Source organism: Ornithorhynchus anatinus, chromosome 7 (assembly GCF_004115215.2).
Source record: "Ornithorhynchus anatinus isolate Pmale09 chromosome 7, mOrnAna1.pri.v4, whole genome shotgun sequence".
In the NCBI taxonomy this organism is placed as follows: domain Eukaryota; kingdom Metazoa; phylum Chordata; class Mammalia; order Monotremata; family Ornithorhynchidae; genus Ornithorhynchus; species Ornithorhynchus anatinus.
Genome location: NC_041734.1, coordinates 41,975,328 through 41,995,708, shown reverse-complemented (window position 1 = coordinate 41,995,708; position 20,381 = coordinate 41,975,328). Strand labels below are relative to the sequence as shown.

Below are 20,381 nucleotides of genomic sequence, written 5' to 3'. Positions count from 1 at the left end.
AGAATTCATTCATTCATTCAATAGTATTTATTGAGCGCTTACTGTGTGCAGACCACTGTACTAAGCGCTTGGAATGTACGATTCGGCAACAGATAGAGACAGTCCCTGCCCATCGACGGGCTCACGGTCTAATCGGGGGAGACGGACGGACAAAGACAATAGCAATAAATAGAATCGAGGGGATGTACACCTCATTAACAAAATAAATAGGGTAATAAGGATATGTACAGATGAATCCTCCAGCCATTTTTTTAAGGCATTCGCTAAGCTCTTCGAAGGGTACGACGGAGTTGAGAGACACATTCTCTGTCCACAAGGAGCTCTCAATCTAGAGAAGACAGATATTTAAATAAATTACCGATCCGTACCTGAGTGGTATTTGTTACGGGCTTCCTAGGTGCCAGGCGCTGTACTAAGCACCGAGATAGATACAAGCTAATCAGTTTGGACACAGTCCCCGTCGCGCACGGGGCTCACAGTAGTAATCTCCATTTTACAGACGAGATAGCCGAGGCACAGAGAAGTGAAGTGACTTGCCCCAGATCAGGCAGCAGACAGGTGGCCAAGCCGGGATTGGAACCCGAATCCCATACTCGATCCACTAGGCCACGTTGGGCGTGGAGTGAATATCGAGCGTTTCCAGGGTACGTATCCAAATGCATAAGCGATGCAGAAGGGAGAGGGACTCTGTTGTACTCACCAAAGCGCTTAGAGCAGTGTTCTGTACACAGAACGAGCTCAATAAATACCACCGATTTATTGATTGGAAAGTTCAGAAGCGAAGAGAAAATCAGTGGATAGCATCGTCTAGCACTTCGGCTATCATTTAGTTTTTCTGTAGGGTCAAGTCAGCCTAACCCTTCAACCACCGACCCGCTCCTCTCTCTTGGTAGTTCTCAGTTTGGACCAACTGTGGACAGTCCACTGTGTGTTTGTGTGTCTGTGTATGTGTTTGCGCATGCACTCACGCACACCATGAGTGGTGGAGGAGGGTGTTTCCTTTTGCTACAGTGACATTCGGTTTGTTTTGTGGACAGGCTGACCGCCCCCTCCACGGACAGGAGTAGAAACTGGAAGGTAGGTGGGGAGGGGTGCTGCCAGACTCTGTGAGGAGAATCCCCCCCCCCCCCCCACACACACACAGAGAAGCAGCGCGGCTCAGTGGAAAGAGCCCGGGCTTGGGAGTCAGAGGTCATGGGTTCGACTCCCGGCTCGGCCGCTTGGCAGCTGTGTGACTGTGGGCGAGTCACTTCACTTCTCTGGGCCTCAGTTCCCTCATCTGTCAAATGGGGATGAAGACTGTGAGCCTCCCGTGGGACAACCTGACGACCCTGTATGTACCCCAGCGTTTGGAACGGTGCTCGGCACATAGTAAGTGCTTAACCAATACCAACATCATTACTATTATTATTATTATTATTATTATTAAAGGAGATAGGAGCAGAAACACTCCCCGATACATAGGGGGTCTCCCTCAAAGGCGGCTTTGAAGCCGTGGAGCTCTGAGTCCTCGGAGGAATCCACAGAGATCTATCATTCCTAACTGTGGGGAGCCGGTGAAGCTTTACATCTGTAGTAAGCAAATGCTATCTGGGCCGACGTAAAATAGCCCCAAACCCGAACCGCCGTCCAGCTGCCGCAAGCTAAATCTTGGGTCTCTGTGTAGTCCACCCGCCACAGCCGCGAACCTCCCACTTCCTGGCACAACTCCATTTTTGTTTCGGGCAGAGTCTCAGCAGGTTCCTGCCTCTATTTCCTCCCACTTGGCCTCTGCTTCAACTCTCTTCTCATTGGAAACTTTTTTATTCTTTCGATTTTCCGGAAGACGTTACCGAAATGGAGGGAGTTTTAAAAGTTTGTCAGGTAAAATCACCTTACTTCGGGTCTTACGGTATTTGGCACATGGAGTTGTTTTTTCAAGCAGAATCAAGTTAAACCACAACCACAAGAATAGCAGTGGAGCTGACTTTTTCGTGCCATTCATTTTTGCTAGAACTCCTGAGTCTGAGCTACTCTGGAAGAGGAACCAAGAATATGCCAGGAATTTGAAAGTTCCGCTTGACTCCGAAGAGAGACCCAAAGGCAAAGGAGCATTTCCCGCCCTCCGACTGATTCCCTCCTTACTTTCAGGAAGTACTTTCGGTTTCATTTCTAAGAAACAGTGTCAAGCCTGTGAGACATTCAGACGGAGCCGCGTTCAGCGGGCCGCCAGGTAACACAACCGGAGGCAGGTAAGGAACAGGATGAAGCTGCCTTTTGAGGAAACGATTTCTTCTGATTTTATTTTCTTTGCCACCTGGTCTTTGACTCTCCTTTTTATTTCACTTTCTGTGTCTCTTTGAGCGATCGCGCCTGTGTATGTGTGCGTGTATGTATCTGAGCAGGAGAGGCAGGGTACTGATAGCCAAGGGAAGAGATCTTGGACCTGTCAGGTCGTGGCAGAGGGAATGAATTGCAACCGAGATGAGCGTGGAAACACTTTTATCTTTCATCGTGGAGGGAGGAGTGTGTCCGAGGGTGTGTGTGCCCAGTGAGGTCCATAAACACTGGAACTGAGTGGAGAGGAGAACAGAGACATGCCTTTCCAGAAAGGTAGGCAGATGTTCAGTGCGATTTGGGAGTCAGCCTTGGACACAACCTCCCTTCTTTATTATTTCCTATTTTTTTTGCTCAGTTTGAGTATCGACTTCTCCTGGACTACTAGAAATGACAAATGATTTTCATCCATTTCACTGCCGCCCGTCAGCTGTGTGACTGTGGGCAAGTCACTTCACCTCTCGGTGCCTCGGTTCCCTCATCTGTAAAATGGGGATGAAGACTGTGAGCCCCACGTGGGTCAACCTGTTTACCCTGTATCTCCCCCAGTGCTTAGAGCAGTGCTCGGCACATAGTAAGTGCTTAACAAATACCAACATCATTATTATTATTATTACCAGCATCACTCGGGTAGATTTGTCAGCAGCGTGACTCAGTGGATGGAGCACGGGCCTGGGAGTCAAAAGAACCTGGATTCTAATCCCGGCTCCACTGCGTGTCTGCTGTGTGACCTTGGGCAAGCCACTTGATTTCTCTGTGCCTCGCTTATCTCATCTGTAAAATGGAGATTACTACTGTGAGCCCATTGTGGAACAGGAACTGGGTCCAACCTGATTAACTTGCATCTACCCCAGTGATTAGAACAGCGCTTGGCACATAGTAAGTGCTTAATAAATACCGTAATTATTATTATTATTATTAAGAAGGAAAAGGGCTTAGTACAGTGCTCTGCACACAGTGAGCGCTCAACAGATATGAATGAATGAATGAAAAAGGTAAGCTCAACATCAAACTCAACATTGTCCGTGCGCTTAATATTTCATTTTGAAGATGCTGTCGGCCTGGCTTGTGCTGAGAGTTTAGGGTGGGGCTGGGCGAGAATCAGGGTGGAGAATGAGTCTGATGAGATGGCAGAACTGGGTGCTCTGTTTTGTCCCCGCCTCCTCCACTGACACTGCTGGAACTTTGGATTTAAGGTGCATTGAGATCGCTGGGAGCACTGGAAAAAGACTGTCATGAACTCATGCTCAGCCAGGAGTTGAATTCCAAAATTCCAGGTGGTCCATGGATATTCTCTTCCCGCCCTCAAACCCTTAGATTTTCACCCCCATGCTCCTCTTCGCAATCTTCACACTCCTCTACACCTATCAATCGGTAGTATTTATTGAGCATCTGCTGTGGGCAGGGTGCTGTACTAAGCATTGAGACTTGGTAAATGCAACCCTTGGCCTCAAGGAGCTTACAATCCCTTCTCACTCTCATTCTTTCCTTTCTCCTCAGTCACACCCATGGACGGGAGTCAAGACTGCTCAGATTGGGTCTAGCTTGTGGGAGGGGAACGTGACTTAGGAACGTACGGCAGAGAGCATGGCGGAGAGCAGCGTGGTGGGGGAAAACGTGGTGGAGGGGAGTAAGGAGGAGAGGAATGTGGAAGAAGAGGAGAGAGGAGTAAGGGGGAGACCATGGAGTAGGGGAGCATGGCAGAGGGGACTATGGAATAGGGGAGTCGGGCTTCTTCTAGCTGGGATTCATTCATTCATTCATTCAATAGTATTTATTGAGCGCTTACTATGTGCAGAGCACTGGACTAAGCGCTTGGAATGAACAAGTCGGCAACAGATAGGGACAGTCCCTGCCGTCTGACGGGCTCACCGTCTAATCGGGGGAGACGGACAGACGAGAACGATGGCGATAAATAGAGTCGAGGGGAAGAACATCTCATAAAAGCGATGGCAACGAAATAGAATCGAGGCGATGTACATTTCATTAACAAAATAAATAGGGTGATGAAAATATATACAGTTGAGCGGACGAGTATGATATCCAAGCGTTGGGAAATGGAGTTGGAACTGAGGCTGGAGCCTGGATGGAGGCTCAAAGCTACTGAAATAACTTCAGGGGGACAAAGACACACCTGCGCACGCACAGCTTTCTCTGCTAAGCCTTCCCTCCTTCCTTCCTTCAGAGGGAGAGGCACTGTCAGATTTGTTCTCTGCATTTCTTTCAAGTGAAAGTTCATTCGTTCATTCCTTCAGTCGTATTTATGGAATGCTCAGTGTGCTTTGTACTAAGCGCTTGAGAGAGTACAGTATAACAATGAGCAAACGCATTCCTACCAAGATTCGGTTGCCACAGAGAACCCTTGTAGATCCTGGACCTTGAGACACAGAACCCTGCCTATATCATGCCAGGCCTGAGGAGTAATAGCGATAATAATAATCATTATGATAGTGGTATTCGTTAAGTGCTGACTACATGGCAGACCCCTTACTAAGCACTGGAAAAGATACAAGATAATAGGGTTGGACCCAATCCCTGTCCCACCTGGGTCTCACAGTCTTTATCCCCCTTTTACAGATGAGGAAACTGAGGCACAGAGAAGTGAAGTGACTTATCCAAGGTCACACTGCAGTCAAGTGGCAGAGCCGGGATCAGAACCCAGGTCCTCTGACTCCCAGGCCCCGGCTCTTTCCATCTGGCCAAGCTATGACATCAAAAGAAACATTTTTACCAAATTCTCTCTGAACTTAGAGCATCTCCCAACCCTCTTCCCAGACCGTTAGGTCCCGGAATCATTGGAATCCTCTCCCAGATCCTGATGAACAGGCCCTCCCTTCCGAGCCGTGGCACTCGCGAGCGGGAGTCAAGGAACAGGGAGGTTAGATGCTTAAAATAAAAGCAGTGGCCACGAAGCCGTCTGGTGACAGATCCGGGCCGGACAGGGCACAGAGCCGCCGAAATCCAGATCGTTCAGCCTCAAACGGGATGAATGATCCCCCGCTCCCAAGGACGGTGTCTCCTGACCCTTTCTCTCTGAAGAAACTCAGGAGGTGAAGACTCAGGCCTCAGTACGATTGGATTTGAATCCATGGTAGAAAAGAAATATGCTACTGTTGAATTTTCGAGGCTGTGGATCAGAAAAGCGATCATTCATTTGGACTGTAAGCTCGTTGTGGGCAGGGAACGAGTCTAATAATGATGTTGGTATTTGTTAAGCGCTTACTATGTGCACAGCACCGTTCTAAGCGCTGGGGGAGATACAGGGGAATCGGATCGTCTCGCGTGAGGCTCATAGTTAATCCCCATTTTACAGATGAGGGAACTGAGGCACAGAGAAGTTATAGGACTCGCCCACGGTCACACAGCTGACAAGTGGCAGAGCCGGGAGTCGAACCCATGACCTCTGACTCCGAAGCCCAGGCTCTTTCCACTGAGCCACGCCGGATCTCTACCAACTCTGACGCGCTGTACTCTCCGGAGCATTTAGTACGGTCCTGTGCATACGCTAGGCAGTCAGTAAGTACGATTGCTCGATTGATTCCTGTCAACAAACCGGAGATGACCATGTTTCCCCTGAGGGTTGAGGAGAACACATGAAGATGAAAATTAAAGAAAAGCGCGGTCCCAAGTTAAACATTAAACCAGAAAACGAAAAACCTCAACACCTCCTCCACTGCTGCCTAAAAGCTCCCTCTACCCCTCTCTTAATCTTTGCCTCTTTTGGGCTACTGACAGTGAAGGACTGTTACAAAAGAGAGGTTCGACTGTAAGAGAGGTGATAAGGGGTAGCCAGAGAAAGCAAGATTTGGAAGGAGGAAGAGTAAACGTTCTCGGTCCCAACTGATCCTGAGAAGCGAAGGCGTCCCGTGCCCTGGATGGACTTCTAAAGCTGGAAATTGCATCCCCAGACCAATCAGGGGAAATCAATCAGTGTTGAGCTCTTACCTTAGTAAGCACTTGGGAGAGTATCAATCGATTAGTGGTATTTATTGAGTGTTGCCTGTGTGCGGAGCATCTATTAAAGCCTCGGAAGAGCGTGGTACGATAGATCTGGTTGACACGACTCCTGCTCTCAAGTAACCTACGGTCTAGGAGTGGAGAGACCAGGCCTGCTTTTGTACAGAGCGGTGTGTGCCCAAGAGGGATCCAACACCGGGGTTTTGATTTCACCTGCGTTACATATGCGTGGGACCAAAGGGAAGGGACTGGAAACTCTCCGGGGGTAGGTAACGGAGTCTGCCAACTCTGTTGTATTGTACTCTTCCGAGTGCTTAATACGGTTCTCTGCTCACAGTGAGCATCCAATAAATGCCACCTATTGACTGGAGGACCAGGGGCAGTGTTGTTTCAGTGAGGACCCAGCCCATTACCAGAGGAAGTGGTAGGAGGAAATTGTAAATTGTCTTTAAAAGGGTAAAGACAATTTGAATTGGGCATCTACTTGAATTTCTATATCAGGATGTGGTGAATTCACTACAGCAGAAACAACCCGCCTCTAGAGCTAATGTTTGAAACCCGCAAATTCTGTTCTGGTCTGAACTGTTTTCTCCATTTTTCTCTAGATCCTTCACCCCAGACTGGGTAGGAATATGAAGATTGAGACTATTTATTCTTGATTCTATATATTTGCTATTGTTTTAATGAGATGTTCATCTCCTTGATTCTATTTATTGCTATTGTTCTTGTCTGTCTCCCCTGATTAGACTTTAAGCCCATCAGAGGGCAGGGATTGTCTCTGTTACCGATTTGTACATTCCAAGCGCTTAGTGCAGTGCTCTGCACATAGTAAGCGCTCAATAAATACTATTGAATGAATGAATGAATGAATGAGACTTGGCCGAAAGCAGCTCTGTGTCTCCCGGCTAAATTTTCCTTCCTTCCCATAAACAACATTTCCCAGCCCAGGCCCTCTGGGCTGTGACCAAAGAGGGTCCACCTGGTCCTCCCATCATTTGAATTCACTGAACATTTGATATGCGCCCCATCCTCAACCCCACAGCACTTATGTACATATCTATAAATCATATAGTATAAATTATTTATTTCTATTAATGTCTGTCTCCCCCTCTAGACTGCAAGCTCACTGTGGGCAGGGAACATATTTAGCAACTCCATTGTGTCTATTCTTCCAAACACTTAGTACAGTGCTCTGACCACAGTAAGCGTTCAATAAATATCACTGATGATGGTGAATAAATACCACTGATGATGATGATGTCGACGGAGAGCTCATCGCGTCCACCACGCGGTACTAAGCGTTTGAGTGAGTTCCTTATCAGACTTATCACTTTTATTATTGTCATTACAATCAAGTTAGTAGACGTGATCCCTGCCCTCAAGGATCTTACAGTCTAGCAGAGGAGTTTACAGTCCAGCCTTAATTGAAACCATCCCTTCCCTCTGGGGCTCCCCGTCCTGCGCCTCCCCCCACCAAGAAACTTCTCTGTTTGAGGGTCCTCTTTATCACTCACATTTCTCATGCCTAGAACATACAACCAGGACCCGGAAAAACTCAGATGCCACAGAACTGGGGTAGATCATCTCAGGGGGTATTAGGAGAAACCCAAGGGATCTGGCAACTTCAGCGGCTCAAAACCGAATGCCCCGTCAGTCTCGGAATGCGATACGATTCCCCTTATTCCTTCTCATTACCCAGCTCTCCACAAACCCGGGCAAGTCACCAATCCCAGGACCCCCATTTTTCCCTGGAATGTCACCATCTAATTGACTGTTGTCTCTCTTCCACAGGATGGACCCCAAGTTAGAGAAACAACTTTTAATCAAGTTCAGGGAGAAGAAGCTGGCTATATCGGATGCCGTGAACAAGCTCTTTCCCTTCATCTACAGCCTGAGGGACCAAGCGCTAATCAGCAATAGGATGCTGCAGGTGAAAGCCGGGTGCCATCTCGGGGGAGTCGGGTCACCGGGCTGAGAGGGGCCTAGGTTGTTTGGTACTGTGGGGGCTTTGTAGATTCACTCTGGTGGCTTGAGGGGTCCAGCTATGCCTCATTTGGAGATGGGGAACATACAGACTTCTGTCCAGCTGGACTAAAATCAATCTAGAATTCTCCGGCCTTCCCTCTAGACTGTAAGCTCTTCCACTAGACTGTAAGCTCACTGTGGGCAGGGAATGTGTCATATCGTTGTGTGGTACTCTCCCCGGTGCTTAGTACAGTGCCTTGCACACAGTAAGGGCTTAATAAAAATAATTGATTGATTGATTCCCCCAACTGAGAGGCACGAAAAAGTTTCAGGGAATAGCCAGTTGGGTGAAGGCCAGTGAGTCACAGGCCAGTGGCCCATGCAGTTACCCCACACCAAGGCCACTAAGCATCCCTGACGTTCTCACATGCCAGAGGGACTTTCTGGAATCTCGAGATCCATTCTAGGAGGGTCGGAGGGACTGGAGTGAACTGGAAAACGTACCCATTCCAGGGAATCTGCAGCCATCATAAGGGATCTATGCCCAGTTACTTGGAAATCCCTCAGGGAGGCAAGTCAACTCTTCTTCCTTCCCCCTCCCCATGGGTCTTCCCTGAGATAATATTCCCGGTTGCAGGAGAGGCTTGGAACCCCCCTCGCTATGGGCAGAGAATGTGTCTGCCAGTTCTGTTATATTATATTCTCTCAAGCACTTACTATTGTGCTCTCCCCATAGTAAATGCTCAATAAATACCACTGATTGATTGATTTTTATGGCAGCTGCAGTTTATCTAATCCAAAGTATCCCAGTTGTGTGGCTGTGGGAAAAGGGGTTGAATTCTGTAACCTCGGCACCAAGGGAGGTTTACCAGCTTTGGGGTGTTTCCCCGTGGCTGAAAGTGGGATGGAAATGTGAAGAAGAGTTAACGGTCCCTTGATTTTACACTCTTGAATGGGCCAGAACTACCCTGAAAGATCCAGGAGGCAACACATCAGGTCATTACCGTTCATGGAGCTAAGGAGGATATAATATCAAAACCTGGAAGAGAATTACCAAAGAAAGAATCACATGGTAGATTGAGAAGAAACCATATCACAATCTGTGAGGAATCTACAGACCAAATTCTTTAGCCAAAATTGCAAAAGAATAGTATAACAAAGAGCACAAATTCTACAAGCTCAGCTAAACAGGAGCCAATCTATCCATCGATGGTATTATTGAGCCCCGATTTGGTACTAGGCACTGTACTGAACACTTAGAAGACTACAAGAGTAGCAAGACACACCCTCCCTGCCCTCAAGGAGCTTAAAGTTTAATATGTGGGGCACAGATATTTATTTACAGGAAGGCTTTAGTTGTTTAGCTATTTATTTATATTGATGTCTGTCTCCTCCTCCAGACTGAGCTCACTGCGGGCCGGAATGTGTCTGTTTGTTGTTATATTGTACTCTCCCAAATGCTTAGTACTGTGCTTTGCACAGAGTCAGTGCTCAGTAAATACAAACGAATGAAAAAGCTGACAGGGCTTCCCAGCTACAGTTCGGGTCAAGGGAATGCGACTGTCATCTTCTCACCACGGAGCTCTCTCTCTCTCTCTCTCTCTCGTTGCTTTGGGAATTTATTTCTAAGATGGACTGCCACAACCTACCCTGAACAAAATTAAGCTCTTCAATAGGAAAATTACTGCTTATCGTAAATGGAGGTTTCCGGAGCCTCTTGTTCTGGCACGCGTGACCGGCATTTTATATCAAGTGCTTTCTGGAGACATTTGGTTTGACCTACTAAAAAATTCATAAATTACTGTTAATTGGCAGTTATTGCTGTATCCCCAGAGAGGGGTCATAAAAGGATAGAGTTTTATCAATCAATCCTCTTTATGTAATTTCTTACTTTTCCTCTCTTGGAGAAGCAGCGTGGCTCAGTGGAAAGAGCATGGGCTTTGGAGTCCGAGGTCATGAGTTCGAATCCCAGCTCTGCCACTCGTCAGCTGTGTGACCGTGGGCAAGTCACTTCACTTCTCTGTGCCTCAGTTACCTCATCTGTAAAATGGGGATGAAGACTGTGAGCCCCACGTGGGACATCCTGATTCCCCTGTGTCTACCCCAGCGCTTAGAACAGTGCTCGGCACATAGTAAGCGCTTAACAAATACCAACATTCTTACTCTCTTTGCGGAGACTTTCCATTTGTTCTTATCACATACCATATCTCTCCTCCAATTCTTGGGGGTTTTCCAATTCCTTGTCCTTTGCATGCTGTCTCATGACCTGTAATTTATTTTAACTTCCGCCTTCTCCCCTAGACTGTAAGCTCCTCAAGAAGCTCCTTTGATTCGCATTCAGATCTTCTCCAAACCTCTACTCCAACTCTGATCCTCTCCTCCTTTGATTGCAGTGGGTCAGCTGATTTAGTAATAAGAAGAAGAAGAATGTTGGTATTTGTTAAGCGCTTACTATGTGCCAAGCACTGTTCTAAGCACTGGGGTAGATACCAGGTATAATCAGGTTGTCCCACGTAGGGCTCTCAGTCTTCATCCCCATTTCACAGATGAGGTAACTGAGGCGCCGAGAAGTTAAGTGACTTGCCCAAGGTCCCTCAGCTGACAGGTGGCGGAGTCAGGATTAGAACCCATGCCCTCTGACTCCCGAGCCCGGGCCCTTTCCACTAAGCCACACTGCTTCTCTGTTTTCTTCAAGGCTATCCATTTCTAAGTACTTGTTGGAAGGATCTGAGTGTTTAAAAATGGCAGGAGAGAGGAAAACCAAGGGAAAGAGGAATGGTGTTATTCCCCATTTAGTTTCCCAGTTCTTAAGCAAAAATAATAATATGGTGATTGAACCAAAGGATGTCAAAACCTCTTGGAAACAAGTGGACATTCACCAGCAGAGGGAAATGAATATTTCTTTCATCGTTTGATCTTAAACGCTTTGAAATGAAACATTTATGAAACAGAATTACATTCGACCAAATTGAATTTGCTCAAAATTCCTTTTCTACAGAATTGCAGCATATTTTCTTGTCACTGCATTCTGTACTGTTCATTCCAAGCGCTTAGTACAGTGCTCTGCACATAGTAAGCGCTCAATAAATACTATTGAATGAATGAATACTGTACTATCTCGTAGCTGCCAGATAAGGATAGATGTCTGGAATTTTCATGATCAAATTTATTTCAATCAATCTACTGTACATATTGAGCACTTACTGCGTGCAGAGCATTGTAATGAGCACTCGGGAGAGTACAGTACAACAGAGTTGAGGGCAGGGAATGTGTCTGTTATATTGTGCTCTCCCAAACTCTTAGTACCGTGTTCTGCATACAGTAAACGTTCAATAAATCTGATTGACTGACTGACCAGACATTTTCCTTACCCACAAGGAGCTTACAGTCTAGAGGGGGAGACAGACATTAAAAGAAATTACGGATACGTACGTAAATGCTGCGGGGCTGAGAGCGGGGTAGAAACAGATCGCAATTCCAAGTGCCAGGGTGATGCAGAAGGGAGAGGGATTAGGAGAAACGAGGGCTTAGTCTGGGACGTTCTCTTGGAGGAGAGGGGATTTTAATAAAGCTCTGAATGGGGGAAAGTGGTCGTCTGACAGAAGGAGTTCCAGGTCAGAGGCAGGATACGTTAGCAAGAGGTGGGTGGTGAAATAGACGAGATCGAGGTTGGCATTAGAGGAGTGAAGTGAGTGTGCTGGGTTGTAGTAAGAAGTCTGTGAGGTGAGGTAGAATAATATTAATAATAATAATGTTGGCATTTGTTAAGCGCTTACTATGTGCCAAACACTGTTCTAAGCGCTGGGGTAGATACAGGGTCATCAGTTTGTCCCGTGTAGGGCTCACACTCTTCATCGGCCTGGGCTTGGGAGTCGGAGGTCACGGGTTCGAATCCAAGCTCTGCCACTTGTCAGCTGGGTGACTGTGGGTAAGTCACTTCACTTCTCTGTGCCCCAGTTCCCTCATCTGTAAAAGGGGGATTAGGACTGTGAGCCTCACGTGGGACAACCCGATTACCCTGTGGAAAGAGCACGGGCTTTGGAGTCAGGGCTCATGAGTTCGAATCCCAGCTCTGCCACTTGTCGGCTGTGTGACCGTGGGCGAGTCACTTAACTTCTCTGTGCCTCAGTTCCCTCATCTGTAAAATGGGGATGAAGACTGTGAGCCCCACGTGGGACAACCTGATTCCCCTATGTCTACCCCAGCGCTTAGAACAGTGCTCGGCACCTAGTAAGCGCTTAACAAATGCCAACATTATTATCCCCCATTTTACAGATGAGACAACTGAGGCACAGAGAAGTTAAGGGATTTGCTCACAGTCATACAGCCGACGAGCAGCGGAGCTGGGATTAGAACCCATGACCTCTGACTCCCAACCCCGGGCTCTTTCCACTGAGCCGCGCTGCCTCTCAAGCAGCGTAGAAGTAGAAGGAGACAAGGTGATAGAGTGTTTTAAAGCCAATGGTAAGGGATTTCTGTTTGATGTAGAAGTGAAAGGGTTTCCACTGGAGTTTCTTGGGGAGTGGAGAGACAGATGATTTTTTTTAGAAAAGTGATCCAGGAAGCCAAGTAAAGTATGGACCGAAGAGGACAGAGTCAGGAGGCAGAGAGGCCAACAAGGAGGCCGATGCAGTAGTCAAGGAGGGATAGGATAAGCACTTGGATCGGCACAGTAGCAGTTTGGATATAGAAGGAAGGGTGGAGTTTAGTGATGTCGTGAAGGTCGAACCAACGGAACGTGTTGAAGTTGACCATGTAGTTTGAAGGAGAGAGATGTGTCGAGGATAACGCCAAGTTTGTGGATTTGTGAGACAGGGAGGATGGTGGTGCAGTCTACAGTGATGGGAAAGTCAGGGGGAGGACCGGGTTTGGGTGGGAAGGTGGTGAGTTCCATTTTGTACCCATTGAGGTTTAGGGGTCAGCAGGACATCCAAATAGAGACGTCCTAAAGTTAGCAGGAAATCTGAGATTGCAGAGGCGGAAGAAGATCAGGACTGCAGATTTGGAAGTCATCCTCATAAATGGTAGCATTAGCTCGTATCTACCAATTAAAGTGTGTATCGTCTAAGATGTATCGTCTACTGCGTCGGCCTCCTTGTTGGCCTCTCTGCCTCCTGACTCTGTCCTCTTCAGTCCATACTTTACTTGGCTTCCTGGATCACTTTTCTAAAAAAAACCCATCTGTTTCAGTGCATTGAAATAGCACTGCAATACCTAAAAAGACGTTCTGAACATAGAGCGCTTCATATTTTAGAGGAATGATAAATTAATTGAATTTTGCGTCTCAGCACTACAAAAATGAATCGGTGCCCATGAAGGAGAGAATATATAATGTGCTTGAAAAACTGGAGAAGAACTTCAACAAGAAGGTCTTGAAAGTTCTGTTCAGCAGGAACAATGTGAAGGAATACCCAGATCTGAAACGGATCCGCAGGACCTTTGAAGACGGTGATTATGACACTTTTAAATGCTCTAAGCCCCGTCCCGGGGGCCCCCTGACCAAACGCGACTCACTGCCCGGGGTGGTTCATTCATTCATTCATTCAGTTTGTGTTCATCGAGCGCTTACTTTGTGCAAAGCACTGTACTAAGCACTTTGCGCTGATGCTTTCGCAGTCCCGATCACAGAGGTTTGCCTTTCACTTCTTCTAAATAGGTCCATGCCCCAGAGTTATTGCAGAATATGCAGATTATTTTTGTCTGCTTAGATTTCCTCGTCTGGAACTTTTAGTGTTACGAAACATTTCAATCCGGGCCTCTTAAGTCACCGTTTTGTTTTAGTGGTCCCCTTGAACATCCTGTTTATTTAACTAAGATTGATCATCATGTCTGTCGTCATTTGTTGAACAGTCACTATGCTCTAAACACTGAGTTCAGGCACAGTTCCTGTCCCATATAGGGCTCATAGTCTAAGCGGGAGAGAGAAGAGGTATTTAATCCCCATTTTACAGATGAGAAAAGTAAGGTGATGCACTGAAACAATCAATCGATCAATCCGTCCTATTTATGGAGCACTTACTACGTGCAGAGCACTGTGCTAAGAGCTTGGAAGACTATAATACAACAGAATTAGCAGACACACTCCCTGCCCATAGTGAGCTTAGAGACTAGAGAGGGTGACAGACATTAATATGAAAAATACAATTACTATGAATATATTGCATTAACGGGAATAAATACCGTTAATGTAAATAGCAAATGTTCCAGGCTCACATCTCTAAGGGCCACCGGACAGTTGTGTGAGGGCACCGGAGCCTGCTGCGTCCGGACGAGCGGCTCCCAGAAGTTCCTTTATTTCCAGGAGAGAGGAACCAGCGGGGCTCCTTGACCCGAAGCCAATTAGAGTGGACAGAGAGTAAGGAAGGATCATCCACGCCTCAAACCCCTGACTCTGCTCTAGGTTCAGCCCCCGAGGAGCCCTCGATCTGGCCCTGGGCCTGGGCTGCAGCCCTTCAGCAGTGTGCCCTGAAGGGAGCCTTAGGATGTGTTCGCTTCTGGATCACACCCGGCCCCGAATTGGCGGCCACCGCTGGAGCCTCTGGGCCGAGCTTGGGCCACACTCGGGTTAGCGATTCCCAGCCCAGCCGGCACGTGAGTGTCTGATCCCAAGAGGAATCCAGAGGTCGGAAGGGACCACAGCGGGACCATTTTATTAACCACTCAGACCCGCTTCAGAGGCGGCCCGGAAGTCAATTCGGTGCCGGAATGGCTCTGCCCCAAGCAATCAGGTACACCTTTCAGGCTGGCAATTTTTCTCCCAGTACTGGAATGAAATCTGTCCGGTCATCAGCACACTCTAAATAAGGACCGCAAGTGTCGGTTTAAAGCAGGAAAGCCCAGTAGCCAGCTCCTCTCTGTGGGGAGTTTGAGGGAGGAGAGGGGGTCTGCAGGCTTGCCTTGGAAGGGGAAGTTTTCGGCCAATTCCCCGAACTACGGAAAGAGGCTGGAGATCCCCGGAGGCAGAGATATTGGGATTCTCTAGGGAAAGGCATCAGGTCCCATATCTCCTTTTGATGATGCCCACCAGTATACGGGGAGGACCTCGTCCTCTCTGACATCATAACTTGCACCGGACGAATCGATTGGCTTTTTCAGCCATCGAGTTCCTTAAAGGAAAAGAAAGTAGACCTGAAAATTGCACAGATTTCTGGACTCGTGCCCTATCTGGAAGTAACTGACTTTCTTTTCCTGTTCAGTGCTTAGTGAAGACTCTTCTCCGGAGAGAAGTGACTCAGAGAGACCGGCGAAAATCAGCAATGTACGCAGCTCTCCTCAAGGTAACGTGCCGAGAGGTTGAAACTGAGAGGTTGAATTGTGCTTTTGCCTCCCATTTGAACCAGTGGGAAATCCCGCTTTGTGGAATCCCAGTGATGTTAGCCTTAACCCTAACCCTAACTCTATCCCTATCCCTAATTCTGCCCCTAATAATAATAATAATTGTGGTTTTTGGCCAGCTGATATGCTGAAAGGAGCACAAGCCAAACTACTCTAGCTTTCCTTCCCAAATCCCTTTTCTCCTTTTTCAAAAGTCTCTGAGTACTCTTTACTGATCCCTTCTGAAAATACTAAAATGATAGGATGTAGCAATAATAAACTATTTCTTAATTTATGTAGAGAGATGCATATTGAAAAGCTCTGTTTAATGGTCCTCTTTCTGGGTCTTATTAATAGGAAATGCCTCCTAATAGATAATTTATTTCCTCAATTTTCCAACTGGGACTTTCCAAATTATGAAGTAGCTTCACCTAAACCTGTTCTATGCCAATTGTGACTAACGATATTGAGCCAAAAAGAGGCGGAAATTCTTGCTCCTCTAGCCACTGTGCCCTTCAGAACTTCGGTTTTATTTTGTGTAGATGTCCACGTCTTTATGTTGCCTTAGTGTTTGGTTTCATCCCTCTTTACGTGTCTGTCCGCTTTCCCAGCGTTATATTTTTAGATTATGTACCCCTTGAGGTCCAACCTGGGAATTCTTTCCCAGAGCTTAGTTCAGAGCTCTGCATACAGAAAGCCCTTAATAAATACTCTTATTATTGCTTTTGGTATTAACCAGAAGGACTCCTTGAAGTTCTTCATGATCAAAAGCAAACCGAGGCCAGCAAAAACGCGCAACAGGACTTACAGATCAAGCTAAGACCCTTACGCGACCAGCGGTAGGGCACCGTGGCGGAAGAGATCTAGTAATTTGCTGACTGTCATCCAACTCGGGTCTTGTACCGATCAGTATTCTATGTATCTTAATGATGTTGTGTTGTTTTTGTTTCGTTCTGTTTCGCTTCGCCGTCTGTCTCCCCCGTTTAGACTGTGAGCCCGTCGTCACTGGGCAGGGATTGTCTCTCTCTCTGTTGCCGAACTATACATTCTAAGAGCTTAGTACAGTGCTCTGCACATAGTAAGCGCTCAATAAATATTATTGAATGAATGAATAAAGAAGCTCTCTCTGCAGAGTGTGCTGGAACCACCCTCATTGCAGACAAAGAGAAAAGCCTATACACGGGGTGAGAAAACCTGATCAAGGCTCCTTCCTCCCGTCAATGAGGAGCCTCTTCAAAGCACTGAAAATTGACTAGAGGGAGGGAGACATGTACTGAGCCCTAACTTATGAGGATGTAACCTCTACAGTTAAAGTCATGGAAAAATATTAGAAGACCTGGATCTGATGGAGTTCCAGCACAAGTCACAGAGGAAAATTGGTCCTCGCACCTGCACAAACTTTTCCTCGACATACGAAATGCTTGAGAAGATGCCCTAAGACTTTAAAGCCATTTAATAATCACCATTTTCAAGGAGGAAGGGGTAGAAACCTCCCTGTAGAAGCTACGGTGGATTCTCTCTGCTTTCCATTACAAGTAAAATTCTATCTTGACTTCTTCTGATTATTCTGCTGCAGAATACACTCAATTGTGATTAGCTGAATTGTAAACTGGTGAATAGAGCATGGACTTGGAAGTGAGAAGGACCTGGGTTCTGATCCCAGCTCTGCCACTTTCCTGTTGTGTGACGTCGGGCAAGTCGCTTCAGTTTTCTGTGCCTCAGTTAACTCATTGGTAAAAGGGGGATAAGACTGTGCGCCCCATGTGGGAACTGGATCGTGTCCAACCTGATTAGCTTGTATCTGTCCAGTAGTCAGTACAGTGCCTGGAACATAATAAGCACTTATTAAGTATCATAAAAAAATGTGGCTTCGGTCCAGTCTGCGACATAGCAAATGCCCCTTTTACAGAGTTACAAATAAAGGAAAAGGCCAGAGAGCCATAATGAGACCTTTCTACTCTATGTACCGATCTTACAGAAGCACAGGGGAAGCAACATGGCCTAGTTGAAAGAGCATGGGCCAGGGAACCAGAGGACCTGAGTTCTAAACCCGGCTCCACGACTTGCCTGCTGTGTGACCTGGGGAAGGTCACTTCACTTCTCGGTGCCTCAGGTTCTTCATCGGTAAAATAGCATTAAATTCTACTCCCATTTCTTCATCTGTAAAATGGCATGAAATTCTACTCCCACTTAGACTATGGGACAGGGACTGAGTCCATCCCGATTATCTCGCATCTACCGCAGATCTTACAGTGCTTGGCACATAGTAAGCACTTGATAAGTACCATTATTAATTTGACCATCAATGGAACTGGCTCGGGAAACCTTTGAGCAAACTGAGCTGTACTGAGAAATCCACCGAGAATTTTAGACTCCTCCAAGATGTAACGGTTGGTCAAAGCAGAATTAAAACAACTCTGTTGGAGCGAAGCAGGACCATCTGTCACAACCTAGTCTCTGCCATCTCAATTGAAGATACAGTGCGAGTTCTTCGAGCCGGAGTCAAATTAAGCGCCCGCTCCAAGGGGAAACTCTTCCAACTCGACGGACAGTAATTCAGGAATTTGTTCCATGCCATTGACTGTGTTGGAGAGGCAGTGTATAAAAAGAGAGGCAAAAGATGATGATTTGCTTTGCAGACTCAGCATAGTGCTATGATCTCAGTAAATCTTAAGAAAACAGAAGCTCCATGCCAACCTATACGTGGTTTCACACGTCCCTACACGCCCTAAGGGTTTGGACAGGCAAAACAGAATTCTTCTTCCTGGACAACAATGTATGGATTGGACAAGAAATCAAAAGCAGGATCAAAAAGAGTCACATGGTCTGTGGGAGGCTGCATGACAGAGTTGTGGTGACAACAGGGTAATGCTCTCCACACCAAGTTCAAGATCTACAAAGCTGCTGTGGTATTCATCCTTCTAAGTGGCTGTGAGATCTAGACCACTACAGGAGATGTTTTCACTGCTTTTAACTCCTGTGGCAGGTTTTTTTTTTAAATGGTATTTGTTAATCACTTACTATGTGCCAGGCACTGTTTCATACCATGTGGGATAGGGATTGCACTGTACTGCTGCGGTAGTTACAAGATAAATAGTTTGGTCACAATCCCTATCCCACAGGGGCCTCATGGTCTTAAACTCCATTTTACAGATGAGGTAACTGAGGCACAGAAAAATTAAGTGACTTGGCACAAGGTCACACATAAGTGGAAGAGCCCGGATTAGAACCCAAGTCCGCCGACTTCCAGGGCCGCTCTCATTCCACTAGACCATACCGTTTATCACTAGGATCATTAATGAACTCTACTCAACATCGGACAGCCGGATGAGTGGGAACAAGGTCCCAGAACACAGTCGGCTCACCAGCATTGAAGAAACTCAGAGAAACTCAGCTCTGCTGGGTGGGCTTCGTGAGCAGAATGGATAATAGCAACGTACCCAAGCAGCTATCAAGATTGAAACAGGGCACCCTCCAGATGGGAGAGCAGAATAAGCAAATTAAAGACAGAATGAAGCCCAGAATCAAACACAACATAGCAGAAGATGGCTGGGTGAACACTGTATCGGAGAGATAGTAATAATAACGGTATTTTCTCAGCACTTACTATGTGCCAAGCACTGTTCTAACTGCTGGGATAGATACAAGGTTACCATGTTGTCCCACGTGGGGCTCACAGTCTTAATCCCCATTTTACAGATGAGGTAACCGAGGCACACGGAAGTTAAGTGACTTACCCGGAGTCACTTAGCTGACAAGTGGCGGAGCAGGGATTAGAACCCACAACCTCTGACTCCCATGCTCTTTCCACTAAGTCAAGGTCAGCCTGGTTGGCAGAATAGGGAAGAGAGGTAGCTCTCTTTGAACAGAGACTTCATGAACATCAGAACGTAAAGGAGTAGAGTTAGAGAGAGAGAGAGAGACCTGATGTGGAACCAACCCACTAAACCTATAACAATTCATTTATTCATTCAATCGTACTTATTGAGCACTTACTGTGTGCAGAACATGATAGTAAGCGGTTGGGAGAGTAGAATGTAACAATAATGTAATGTAATAACAATATAATGTAATAATGTAATGTACAATATAATGTGTTACCTGCCCACAACAAACACCCTCTAGCTTACATTCTTTCTTTCTTGCTGAAAAAACACTAAAAGAAGAGCTCTTTAATGGGATGACTGAATATGTAATCTTCTTTAAAATTATCTGTTTAAACAGTTTTTCACTATTGACAAGTTGCATTTCAATCCCCAAATTATTTTACCTTATCTGTGCATTCAGAACTTGTAACAGCAGAAAACCCTAAAACTTTTTCCGTTCCTCAGGCCACTGTCCCCCTTATTTAATTCATAACAGCATATAGCCCCTACTTTCACAGTTTTGTTTCAACCGTTCTCTGTTTCTGAAGAAAAAGGCAGAAATGAAGATAACAGTTTTCTCCTGTGGCTAGTCTTCTCCACTGTGATATATAGTGTTTAGGATTATATTATTATTAATGTTTACTTCTGGTCTATGCTCTGCTTTTCAGATACCCGCAGAGTTGAAAATCCACTTTTGAGGAGAAAAAAACTCCGTAAAACACTCCTGATAAACTCTATTAGGCGAAGGGGTAAGTTTAAACTCAGGTCTCTGCCTTCTTTACTGTTCCTAGGTCAGTGTCACCAGTAAGAGAAAAAAACCTGCAAAAAACTATTTACCAGCTCTTATGATTCCAGGTGTCACAGAGATTCTGCATTTAATGGCCAGTGGCCTAAAGAAGTATGGCCTCTGTGGGATGGGGCACTTTTTCACCCTCTACTAAGATTCTTATTTGTCCGTTGCCT

The 20,381-nt window shown here is 46.4% G+C and overlaps 1 protein-coding gene across 4 annotated transcripts in view; it reads left to right on the top strand.

Annotated features, from left to right (window-relative positions):
* Positions 1 to 1,756: 1,756 nt before the first annotated feature.
* LOC100083172 (nuclear body protein SP140-like) overlaps positions 1,757 to 20,381 on the top strand; it is a 38,382-nt gene continuing 19,757 nt past the window's right edge. The window contains exons 1-6 of one of the 4 annotated variants that reach the window (XM_029069524.2): positions 1,757 to 1,863; positions 1,994 to 2,231; positions 8,065 to 8,203; positions 13,527 to 13,686; positions 15,435 to 15,515; positions 20,087 to 20,167. In XM_029069524.2, the coding sequence (XP_028925357.1) occupies positions 8,066 to 8,203; positions 13,527 to 13,686; positions 15,435 to 15,515; positions 20,087 to 20,167 (460 nt within the window). In that variant the 5' untranslated portion in view covers positions 1,757 to 1,863; positions 1,994 to 2,231; position 8,065. Of the gene's footprint in view, positions 2,232 to 5,761; positions 5,833 to 7,490; positions 7,580 to 8,064; positions 8,204 to 13,526; positions 13,687 to 15,434; positions 15,516 to 20,086; positions 20,168 to 20,381 lie in introns of those variants that run through there. The other 3 variants (XM_029069525.2, XM_029069527.2, XM_029069526.2) reach the window with 3 other exon arrangements.